The 13,099-nt window shown below is 35.0% G+C and overlaps 1 protein-coding gene across 15 annotated transcripts in view; it reads right to left on the bottom strand.

Annotated features, from left to right (window-relative positions):
* Positions 1-332: 332 nt before the first annotated feature.
* The window catches only part of LOC121878557 (MATH and LRR domain-containing protein PFE0570w-like), a 37,854-nt gene continuing 25,087 nt past the window's right edge, over positions 333-13,099 (bottom strand). For 13 of the 15 annotated variants that reach the window (XM_042384877.1, XM_042384872.1, XM_042384869.1 and 10 more), the window contains 6 exons: positions 12,307-12,409; positions 11,463-11,600; positions 8,783-8,902; positions 7,771-7,845; positions 7,125-7,346; positions 333-6,737 (listed from right to left, as the gene is read on the bottom strand). In XM_042384877.1, the coding sequence (XP_042240811.1) occupies positions 5,157-6,737; positions 7,125-7,346; positions 7,771-7,845; positions 8,783-8,902; positions 11,463-11,600; positions 12,307-12,409 (2,239 nt within the window). In that variant the 3' untranslated portion in view covers positions 333-5,156. The remainder of the gene's footprint in view (positions 6,738-7,124; positions 7,347-7,770; positions 7,846-8,782; positions 8,903-11,462; positions 11,601-12,306; positions 12,410-13,099) is intronic. The other 2 variants (XM_042384881.1, XM_042384876.1) reach the window with 2 other exon arrangements.

Below are 13,099 nucleotides of genomic sequence, written 5' to 3'. Positions count from 1 at the left end.
GAACAGTTAGTGAGCTGAAGAGTGGTGCATATGAAAAATGAAAATCGAGTTTACATTAATATTTCTAACCTTTGCCACCTGTTTGTGTTGAATAATTAAGTGGCGAGTAATTCTACAAATGGATTTTGCAAAAAATTAACATTATGGTGGTTGAACTATCATAAAATTTTATGAGCATTTCTTAATAAGAATCTTTAAAGTCAACTCTCTTCCACTTATAAAGTTATAACATAAACTGGCTACATAAATACAGACTTTTGCACAAACAAATAAACAGATGAGAGAGAGAGAGAAAACTAGCATGTACACTATTTTGGAATAAGAGTCTCATATATGGGTACTGTTTATTGGCAATAGTATATTCCAATGATATCTTAAAAGCTGTACAAATGACAAGTGAATGACTAGCAGAAAAAAATTACATGCCACCGAGTACTTAAATTGTCTAGTAGTACTTCATAAACAAGGTGGATATCATAAGACGTATTACATACTCTAATGGAATCAGTTAATTTGAGAGACACAATTACTGTATAAGTGAAAAGATTTCTGTTCTATGACAACTTTTCTATATTAACCTATCAATCACACAACTGTAAATAACATGCATTTGTAACTTTAGATTATCCATAGTTTTGTGTGTATATACACGTTTAATTTATAGCATTTCTTCTCTTCTAATTACCATATGTAATGAAAGAAAAAATACAATACTGTACTTCCTATCATTTCTTCCTTAAAAAGGCGCCAGCAGCTGCATCATTAATTTCAATATTTAAACATATTTCAAACTAAAAATTTTTCACAAATCTCAAAATGTCTAACAGATGTGATTTCATTAATGTTGACCAGGACCACTGGAGCTGGATACTGTAGTGTCTGCTAATGTAGAGACAAACTGTGGAAAACACTCGAGTGATGTTCACTACAGAAAAAACAACCAGAGAATAATCTCAACACCATGCAGGTTAAACTTCATCCAGAAGCTACAATGTAGTTAACAGGAATAGAAAAAATACAAATGTCAGTAGGAGTTGGTATTAATGGAAGGCAAGGACGTCATCAAAACTACCATACTCTGTGCATAATGGTTTGGGGATAAACAGGAATACTGTCCCAAATGGTGTATAGTTCCATCACAGCACATGCTGATCTGAGCTGAAAGTTATATTCCTGAAAATAAATCTCAATCAGGCATACAGTTTATCATAACGGCCTTAAGTACACACTAGTACCTCAGTTTAATTAAAGGAGTACATATTCACATGCAGGTACATTATTAACCTTAGAATTGAGAATCCTTTCCTGAATATAACCCCATACTTTATTATCATTTCAATGAAAATCTACCACTATATTAAAGTTTAATGAAAATTCACCATGTCAATTGAAGTTAGCAAGCTCAGCTCAGCCCAGCCAAAACCTAGCATCTAGTTGTCCTTTTTCTAATCTACTTCTAGAAAGTTCCTAGATACTAACAATCCAATTGGTTAATAAACTCTCTGGAAAGTTCCCAGTACCAAACTGCACTCAAATTACAGAGCTATCACCCATGGTCAGTTCTAGGTAACGCACCTTTTCCAGGAAAATTTCCCTTTCACTATGGATTATTATTTATGAAAGGACATCGGGAACTTAGTCATCTGGAATGAAAATAATTATGTTTAGAAAGGGACAAATTACTTAATATATGAGACAGGGCTTTAGGATTCCAAACAGTTAGTTGAACTTTCAGTTACAATCAAAATTCACTACCAGTAACCTTAATGAAGTAAAACGTTCTCAACAATCATCCATATATCCATATGCAATTTTACTCATGAATCTTCTAAATCTGACTCAACAACATTCTGCTTGTCATTCACATGAAGTAAAATATTCAAAATAAATCCTCTACGTGTAACAAATATCTACTGTACCATTCATTCGTCATATAAAAAAAATATGTATTATAAAACATTCAATCACTCACAGTCTAACTCCTGCATTATGAATTCCCCTTATGTTCTTCAACTGATCAATCAATCATGTGAGAAAATATTTGCAACTTCACAACAAGGCAAACACTTCTAATTATAAACCCTAAAGTCTGACTCATGGGGAAGGCAGTAACAGTGATTTAATCAACCCCTTCAGTTATATGTTTGGCTGAGGAAGATTCATTAAACTGGTTCTTAATTTTATAGTTACTGTACACCAATTTACATTGTGTTTATCAACCAAAAAAAGTCCATGATTTGTTTCTTCTAAGTCCCCCTGGAGAAAACATAACACACTACAGGAGGGTTATACAATCTTATCCTGCTAAGGACCACCTTGTAAACCTTAATATGTACTGTTGGTCATATATAGTGAACCACATGATAAATATCCAAAAAATGAACCAGGGGGATGACTCTATCTTGCAAGACATGGCTTACAAATCAGCTCACTAGGAGCTTGTTCAAGATCCTTTACTACAGATGCAGAGATATACAGTATTTGGAACATGAAACATGCAATGATAACATGGTTCAAGAGTTATAACATTGATAATGATTCCACAGCCAAATAATTTCAGCAGTAACAAGTTAATTATGATAGGGTAGCGGTTCTGAAAACCCAAACGCAAACTGAATTAACATAAATCACAAGCCTTTTAACATGGGTTCCAATGGGATACGTTTCTGGCCTGTCCAACAGACATGTAACACAGAAAAAACGATCCTACACTAATTAAATTCCAAACAATTTAACAATACCCACTACATTAATAATTACAAGCCTGCCACATCGTCTCCGAGACACGGTCTTCCTCGAATCCTTGCCTTTCCCAGAGGTGGGAGTCAGCAGGATGCTTATTAGCAGTTACTGTACACTGATCACTTCACGATCACCAAAGCAGAAAAATCTGAATAAAATTTTACTCTCACCAATAATGGTAAAGTTTCACAGCGATCACAAGGTTATACAGCGATTAATAAAGATAACGTTTGTTACATGAGTGAGGGCAGATGCGATCACATTTAAACAGAGCGTGGGACTGTACTTCACATAGTGGCTTTGAGGCAGTGCACAGGTAGGTGAAGTGTGCGGAGGATGGAAAAGCAGTTTCTGTGCATATCAGCCATCTTGGATTTGACAGTGAATGGAAAGATGCTCTTCCCCGGTGTTTATATTCCGCATCAGCGAGTTTAGCCTAACATAAATGGCAAGAGGGTGTTAAAACTTAATGAATTTTAATGTAGATTATTGTAAAATGGATGATCGTAAATAGAGGGATACCTATAATGTATTATAAAATTAAAATTGCAGTGCTTAAGTGCAGGTGACTAAAGAATAGGTTCCCCATATATAGGTACATCTACAAAAACAATTTTTGGCTTTTAGGTATCATTTGTACAGCATATAATATACATGTATATACTGTACTGTGAAAAGGCTGAGAAAGGATGAAAGAAACTTTTTAAGAATTTTCAACGTGATGGCAATTCTGAAATACTGTATATCTCGATGAACACTAAAGCATTATAACCAGTTTCCTTGTACTGTACTTAGTATATATTATGGATATTCACAACCATTCCATCTCCAGTGGCCTAAGTGCGATACTGTATATGCAGTAATTTCACTGACCATATGAAATTCACTTTAATATATTATGGAATAATGTGCATTTAAGAGCAATTCTTGTCTGGCAACATTGCACTGGCAGGGTTAGAGTATTCATGTCTTGCGTAGCATTAAAAAATGAAAATGCTGATAGCATAACAAATTCATTGCAAGCTTCCAATTCTCATATAATTAAGAGTATTTAGTTTAAGGAACAACTGTTTTCAACGATCTAAAATATTAGATACTTTGCATTTCTAAATTAAAAGGAATCTGGTATAACATGATCTGGAAATGTACTCAGACACTTCATATGTAACTCAAAGAAAGTGAACAGTGAAACTATTAATTATGGTACAGTACACTGGCATCTGAGCGCTGGCATACTGCAGTTATGTTTAAGTTCTAACTTTGATGTCTATGCATATGATACTTGTCTGATGGCCCAAAAATTAGATACGCCCTGGTATCTCTTCTGAAATTGAATGGGTGCAACACAAAATTGGGCTTTCATGCATTTCAACCATCTCTATATATTTCTTGCTTCTCATGCTTGTATTAGCTCATTTACACTACATTCTCTATTGATAACTACTGCAGAAGTACAACTATGATCATTCATATCAATGAATTCACTACAAATCAGACAAGCACATTTATCATTCATGAGCCATTCTTAGTACAGTATAGTACACAGGTTAGCAATAAAGAATGCATAAGGATATTCCATGTTATCATACATGTACAACCTCATCAACAAGGTAATTAGCATGAATTACTTATTAATCATATAGTACCAAGAATATTTAAGATCTGTCAACTGGGTAATGTTACTGTATGACTTGTATTAATGAAAACACTGTACAGAATTAGCTTTCCAATGGGAGTACATTACAGGGTATAAAACTCGTGAATATTACTCACCAAATAAAAAGGCTTTATTTTTTCTTGATATTTTATATCCTTTGTGAAATACTTATTACTTCGGAATATCATCACTGATAAAAATCATGCATACCCCAGAGTCTACAAATCAGTCACCACACACTCCACATCACTAGTAACTAAAATATAATCTACAAAGTGGAAAAGAATCCTCCAGTAATGTAATCAATAAGAAATTTACTTGCAAGGAAAAAATAATTTGTGATTTTTATAAACTTATAGTAAACCATTGGTTAATTCTGAGTGAATATCATGATCAGCATGTGCCTTGCTTATACTACTGGGGTGTGGAATAATTATAGTAGTTTCTTGCTTCTGGCAAAAAATGATGAAGGCATAAAGTAATATCATATGTGTAAAGTACACATTAAGGTTACACATTATAAAATAAATATCTTTTAGACAATAACCTTCTTTAGTAAGTGAAAGAATTTAACTGAAATCTGACCAAGTGTAACCTATTACTTTGTGAAACTTATATCACTGGATTGAGTGCATTACTCTAATAACCTAACGGCTTCCCTCCCAGAGGCAATAACTTGAGCTACCCCCTGAATATACTTATGATAAGGTAATATACATCTAAAAGCATAGAGATACAATGAGTCTGATGATACTGGTTAACGGTAATAGGTTTTTCCTGTTGCGCTAAAGTTAGGAATGACCCACTCTCGTTGGTCCTTCCTTTTATTGTACTTATGATGCCCATGTCCACCTCTTCTTCTCTCCTGCTGTTTATGGTAATAATAATCATCATCATCATCATTATCATCATCATCCTCATCAAATCTTACATAACGCCTACGAGTCTCATGTTTCTCGTACTTAGTGTGGCCATACGTGTCATGATCCTGCAGCCTGTCTTTTTTATAATCATCATGCCTCAAATCCTTCCTTCCTTGTGCTCGGTCAAACTGCCAGTCTGCCTTGTGTTCCCTGTTTCGTATGTTGTTCCTGTCCTTTGCTCGTTCAAACAACCAATCAGCCTTATTACTCTCTTTACGCTTATGCTCACGACCTGTTGCTCTCTTAATCACCCAATCCCCGTTGTAATGTTGTGTGTGATTCTTACCACGTCGCCGGATAAATGCTTTCTTAGGCCCAGTGTATTCTCTGGGGTAATTCTTCTTAGGTGGCTTCTGCCAGTGACGCATCAGTCCTTTTCTTTTACGGTTGTCGTCGTCATCATCATCATATTTCACAAAGTGTTTCTTCTTATAACTGTCGTCATCGTCGTCGTCATCATCATCATCATCATCATATTTTTTCTTCTTGTAGTGCTTTCTCTTATATCTGTGATCATCATCGTCGTCGTCATCATCATCATCATCGTCGTCATCGTCGTCATCGTCGTCGTCATCATCATCATTAGTATGGTGCTTTTTATCATACTTGTTATACTGTCCTTTGTAATATCGTTTGTTTTCTTCCCTCTCCTGTATATTTCTATCTTTTCCATTTCTCTGGTAGTGACCACGAGATTTATCCTCATTATCTTTATTTCCATTTTTCTTATCTCTTGACTTGGAATTTTCTTGATTATTTTTATTCTGTTTTTCTTTTGATTCTTTTTCTTCATTCTCCTTTTTCTGTGCATTCTTTTTCTCTTTCTTCTCCTCCTTTTCACTGAGTCTGTTCCTTCTCGATCTGTGCCGCTTGCCTTCGTGCTTCTTTTCTTCCTCCTTCTCTTTCTTCTTTTTAATTTTCTTTTCCTTCTTGTCATCTGGTAATTTCTTCTTATCTCCACCTCTTCGTCCTCCATTTCCTCCCTTCTGAGACATAGTTGCAGCACTAGAGGGCCCAGATGATGCAGCATCTTCCTCTTGAACAGCTTTCTCTGGTTCTTCTTTCCCTTCTAATATTTCCCCCCTAACTTTTTCAGTGACTACTTCTTCATCATCATCATCATCTTCCTCCTCTTTGGGTTCTTCTTCTTCTGCTACTGTTTCTTCCTCAACTTCTTCTGCTACTGTTTCTTCCTCAACTTCTGCTACTGTTTCTTCCTCAACTTCTTCTTCATCTTCGACTTGTTCCTCATCTTCCTCCTCCATCAGTTTTTCTTCCTCCTCATCAGCAGTTACCTCAATTTCCTCTGGTACAGCTACTAACACTTCTGGTTCTTCTGGGTCTTCCTCATCCTCACCAACATCCTCCTCATCCATAAGTTCAGGATCATCTTCAGTTTCTTCAACCACTTCAGCCTACAGTAGTGTACAGAGATGTTTATATATTACATAACCCCAACAAAATTTCCTACTTGAGATATACTACATCCAATATCTTTGCACTAAGCAGTACAAAACCTATTCAAATTTGCACATAACCCCTGATGATACTTAGTATTCAGTCAAGCTAATTCAGGACCCTCTTTTAGAAATATTTAAAACTTTAGGGATAAATATGTAGTGCAGTATTAATTGGAAAAAATGAAAACATTTTAAGAAAATGTAGTGGAAAAGTTATAAAAAAAAATGGTTTAAATAATATCTACAGGAGAAGCATAATGTGGTAAGAATACCTAAAGACCCCAGTAGGTAAAAGCTGTGGATTATACAAGCAAGGAAGGAGAAAAGATGGTATTTTTTTACCTCTAAGTCTTTCCAGGTCTTATCAAACTGAGAGCCAAGAGCTGTAAGGTGTTCTGCCAACGTGCTAATGGTTTTCTCCACTGAAACTTTGCCACGTTTCATAATGTTTACTTGACCAATCTCCTTCATCTTGTTCACAACATTAACAATCACTCGGTTCATCTTGGTGAGGGTGTCACGACCTACAGCAACTATTTTTCTTGGATGGCTAAGTTCCTTGAGCTGTTGAAATACAATTACAAATAATATCATCACTACATTATAGCATTTCCTGATAGAGATGAATTATGAGTAAATCCAGTGAAACCCTCTTTAATATAATCACAAATGCTGGTGGGAAAATATCAGTAATAATAAGCTGTAATTGATATAACAATGAGCAATAACCTGAATTTGTCAACAACAGGAACATTAATCTCTGTCTGTGCAAAAATTATGTCCATTAATGTTTTAGCTGTTAATCAATATGAATTTGAGTTGATTAACAGGATACTTGATAAGGATGTATCAGAAGCCAGTAAAGGGTGTTCTTTGTTTTGTCCACTAACTGGCCCACATCAAACAGACATGAGATGTACATAAATCAGTCCTAAAATATCACCAGAAAATTTTCTTTACCATAATGGTGAGTATAAAACAATCTCACCTTCTCCCACTTTCTTGATAAGGAGGCACGAATCTGAGAGAACTTTGACCGCACAACATTAAGCTTCTGTTGCACCTATAATGGAAGAGAACACAAATTATCTTTTATCCTTCATAAAATTAAAATATTGTTTTAACTGAAGATATTTTTTGACCTGTAACATGCAACTGAGGTAGCATTACCCATCCCTAAGGTTTATATAAATGACACAAGAACTCATTAAAATATCTTTAAATGCCTGGGATGAAGGTCTAAGATGACCATTGAGCCAAAGGATCATAAGAACCCATAAAACAGTAATAAACTGTCTATAGATTATAAAAAGGATAAACCATTTTGCCATAGACCATATACAAAATTTTAGTAAACATTAACATTGCTGTCAAAATGCATAAAACCAATGTACATCTACAGTATCTAAATTTAAAGCTTATTAGTGGCTGAGGTGTTAATCAATTTGCTTGTAAAAATGAATTTCCCATTTAAAGATAAACTTATGTGATCCCAGATATAATGGCCGTGTAAGTGTTAAAATTAGTTTACAAAATAGTTACTAGGAGGCCCCATTACTCTGCCACAGAGCAACATCACCCTAAACACTACAAATTAGCACATGATGTCAAAGTATCTATCTATATTGCAGATCTGAAGCAAATCACCAGAGGAATTGTTGAGATGAAAAGATAAATGGTTCCAAAAATAGCCATCAGAGGGCAACATCTTTCAAACAATGCAACACAATGCCTGATGCTTTGGTGTGTTCTAAACCACTCAGCAGCTTCATATATGACATTACTGTACAAATAAACTGTTTCAATAACAATAACTAGGATAGCTACGAGTATGTATAATGAGGGTCCCACAATTATTAATCTTCATTATAACTGCACTTATTCTATTATACTGTATGAAATATTGTAATAGTTTGTACAATTTGAATAAAAAAAATGCTGCAACCGTTTGAGATGGTTCACTGAGGAACTTCCAAAATTCCTAATAATATGTTACTCACTGGGGAAGAGAGTTTGACATTTCCAGGTATCAGATCCTCAAAGACATCTGTGGCAACATCTATCTTTTCTGCAAAACTTCCTTCGTCAAACTCATGCAAGGTTTGAATAGCGGACAAAACCTGGAAGCAATTTGTAATAGAAGTAATTTGCCTAAAAACTAACAAAAATAAATCATAATACATTTAAGATTTCATTTACATATTCAAAATTTGCCTATGTAGTATCCATAATACAGTACACTATTTCATATACTGTAGTGAAGTGAGGTAATTTATGTAATTTCCTACAACTATTATGGATATCATATACAATGCAGTGCAGTGCAGTACAGTACAGTAGACCCTTGCCATTCGCAAGTTTCCAATTCGCGATTTCGACGATTTGCGGTAAGCAGATGGTGGCTAACTTGCAAGCCTTTTCCCGTAGCACAACGAGTCGCCCCACGCAGCATCTCATGTTGCACTCTCAAAACTTTAGTGTTTCTGTATGAAATGGACCCTAAAAGACTGCCTAGTGTCAGTGCTGGTGGAGTGAAATGTAAAAGGCAGAAGTCAGTGATGACCCTGACAAAGAAACTTTTACTATTAGATAAGTTAAAAGAGGGGATGAAGTACTGCTGGGGCTGGTCAGTTGTTTAGTATAGGTATATAGTTGTGCACTAAACTAGTATAAGTTGCTATTCGCGGTTTTGCCAATTCGCGCCATTTCTTGGAACCTCTCCCTCACGAATGGCTAGGGTCTACTGTATACATTCACGCATCAATACACAACACCAATCCATTTGGCAAAGTATTTCCTTTCACAGTCTCTTCCCACCAAACTCAATTGAAATATTTTGTCCAAGATATTCATATCTTTTTGGGTTTGATATGAGTGCAGAAAATATGAAATACAGGAGAGCAAGGCAGCAAGCAGTTTATGAGGATGTATAGTCACCCACAAAAGTCCTGTTGCCTCTCCTGCCGTTTCATGAACACTGAGATAAAGACTTGTAAACCCGAAGCAGTAGACACTGATGCCTTATTCGGATTCATGAGCCTGAATCTCGGGGTTTGTGTTTCAGGAGGAAAGGCAACTAACCTGCAGTTAGGTGGGATGAAGGTGAGTGAAAGAAGTCTTTTAGTTTTATTCAAGTCCTGCTGTAGATTGTTGGGGAAAAACTTGTATAAACCTGGGAAATGTTTGTGATTAACCTCACTTGTAAAGATGAACAAATGGAAAAGGCAAATACTAAATGCCCACTGTTGAGGGTAGTGGGCATAAAAAAAGGAAGATATATAACTGGCTACCCATCTATTTTCTAACTTAGTTTGAAATGTAAATATTGTCACATCAACTGACTTAGTCTTTGTTGACACGGAAGCACTACAGGTTGACAACCCTTTATCCGAAATTCCCAAAACCGAAAAGCTCTCAAAACCGAAAGTTTTTGTGTGGAGCAATTTTTTTTGGGGGTAACAACCCACCCGAGCACAGGTCACTGACCCACATCGGGGCCTGGGGGGTGAAAATGTAATAGTAATAATAATTATAATAATAATAATAATGATAATACAGTAATAATAATAATTATTCATAGTAAATAAAATTTTTAATAAAAAATAACCAAAAATAAAATAAGAATGATAACAATAATAATAATAACAATAATACTGTAATAATAAAATAATAATAATAATAAAGAAATAAAAGAATGAATAAAAGATCAAAAGTGAGAAACACGACCTAGACCTATGCATTATTATTATTATTATTATTATTATTATTATTATCATTATTATATTTTAGCCCCCAGGCCCCAATGTGGGCCAGTGACCTGTGCCCGGGTGGGCTGATCCCTGTAAAAAAAAATACTGGGTGGAGTTATTCACTGCTTTTCAAGCCCACATTAGGTAACAGACAACAAAGCAGAACTCTCTTACTTTATCCTTCACCTCTGACTTAGTGTCAAGCACCTTAATTCAAAATACTGTAGACAATATGAAAGAAATACTGTGGGGCAAATGCTAATATAATGAAACATAATAATATAATAAAGTGTGAAAATCAGCACATTCATTTGAGACGATCCACTAGAGGGAGCTGCCTATGAAGATCCAGACATCAGGTTCAATGTTGGGGTTTAAGCATGAAGTTCCTTCATTCTGACTGCCTAGATTATTATTAGGAGCAGGTGAACCTTCCCAACAGTGTTTGTCCCAGTGAACCTGAAGCCTAAATAGCTCTTGATACAACCATAGGACTAGGCATTTGAAATACGGATTCAATTCTGGTTAGACAGGTGAGGAGCTTCACTGAAGCAACTTTTATTAATCTATTAAGACAGTGTAACCTGCTACTAGACCAGACAAAGAATCCCGAGAGAAAGCAGAATCTAAAAAGTGGCATTCTAGCTGATACTATCTCTCTGGGCATTCATTAATGATCTGCATACTATAAAGTGACAAATTGAGTCTTTTATTAAATTAATCATAACATGAATAGACTGAAAAGAGTAAGTGAACTGACTGAGTATATATTACCATAAAAAACTTTAAAACTGAATTTTATAAAATAACCCTTTCGCTGTATTTCCCGCACTTGCCATTTTATTCAGCTTAGGGTAACCTCCCACAGCCAAAGGGCTAATGAAAAAAAAAAAAAGTACCTGTCCCTGCACGCTAGTCAAAGACTCCTCACCTGAGACATATATGAGATATAAGATTTTGCATTGTTAAGGTTTGGTGGCACATTTCTCTTAAATGAAGCTTCCTCCACTGTTTTCTTCAACTTCTCTAAGTCTCGGGCTAAAGCGTTCAGCTCTTGAGGCAGTGGTTGCTACAGAGGAGAGATGAATTTATCAACAAATGTCATCTTACAATAATGTTTCCACTGCGATTACAACATATACAGAAAAGTTAAGGGAAGCAACAGGTTTTAATTCATGACAACTAGTATTGGTTATGGATATGACAATGTTATAAGTGAGGCAGTGAGAGTGTAATACTTTCTAACTACCCTGGAGTAGTTTACTTATATCCATTTAAAGTAAAGCAAAAAAAATAAATACAAATTTAAAAACTGTATTATCAAGATAATCAGTAAATAGTTAAGAATAAATTTTCTTAACTTGTTACATGACTTACAAGGGCAACCCATTTTAGGTGGAATTGGTGAAAAACTAACTGTACAAATTTTTATAAGGAACATGTAAAAATGTATATCCAGCAACAACTACATTTACTAGGGGAAACCCAATCCCCCACTTGTTCCACAGAGCCATATTGTTTTAGGTTTTGTTTCATGAATACTGTACAAGGTACTATTCAAGGGCTAAAGTGCTGTGTGTTTAATTTGCATCAGTAACTCTACAATGAAGCCTTATGGTCACAAATCCTTGTGTTACAAACCCTTGTGGTCATTAATTATCTCCAACAATACTGCAGTTGGAGACAGATCATGATTCTCCACTTCCTATATTATAAGAATGAACAGATGCTTTTATACTGTATAAATAACAACACAAAATCTAAAAAACTTTTACCTGCTGATAACGAAGTTTACCAACTTGAATCTTTAACTCTTCATTCTCTGATTGAAGATCGTTAGCCGAAACTCGCAATGCATTTAGGTCAGGACCGAGATGACTGTAAAAACACTCTAGTTGAAAGAAGTGAACAGCCTCATTTGCAGAGGCTGTACAATACAGTATAATTCAAGTCATTAATTTAGATTAGCAAAACTTTTCTACCAATATTTTAAACCTTTAATTTTGTTTATACACCTTTAAGGCCTTTTCGCACTATGATGCAAGTTGGCTGGAATCAAAAGAAAAAGTATGTTTATACATACACACAAGGTAATATTTTTATTAATTGTTTTTATTTTTACTCTAAAACTACAGGGAAATTAAGTTTAAGTTGGGTAACAAATTTTTCATGAAGCAGCTAAGGACAGTACTGCATTATATTTTTTTCTTTTTTTACAAATTCTCAAACAACAAACTTGTAGGCAGTCATGATATACAATGTTCTCTCCAAAAAAATGAAACCTAAGCTATTCATACCTAACTTTACTTAAATAAACTACCAGGCAATTATCTAATAAAAAATTTATTCTAATCTTTTCTTCTTATATAGTGACTGAATAAAGCTTAGGGAGTTACTGTACTACCTTTATTGATGGCAAGGGGACCTTCCTTCTGCGTGAAAGGTAAGATGTATGCAACTGGTGTGAGAGATGTGATGTTGTATGGCAGTGAAAAGTGGGCAGTAAAGAGAATACATACACAAGTCTGAGCAAGGTGAAATGTGAAAGGTAAGGTGGATATGCAATGT

The sequence above is a fragment of the Homarus americanus genome, unplaced genomic scaffold (assembly GCF_018991925.1).
Source record: "Homarus americanus isolate GMGI-L3 unplaced genomic scaffold, GMGI_Hamer_2.0 scaffold41027, whole genome shotgun sequence".
In the NCBI taxonomy this organism is placed as follows: domain Eukaryota; kingdom Metazoa; phylum Arthropoda; class Malacostraca; order Decapoda; family Nephropidae; genus Homarus; species Homarus americanus.
The sequence above is the reverse complement of the archived record's forward strand: the minus strand, read 5'-3'. Positions and strand labels throughout refer to the sequence as shown.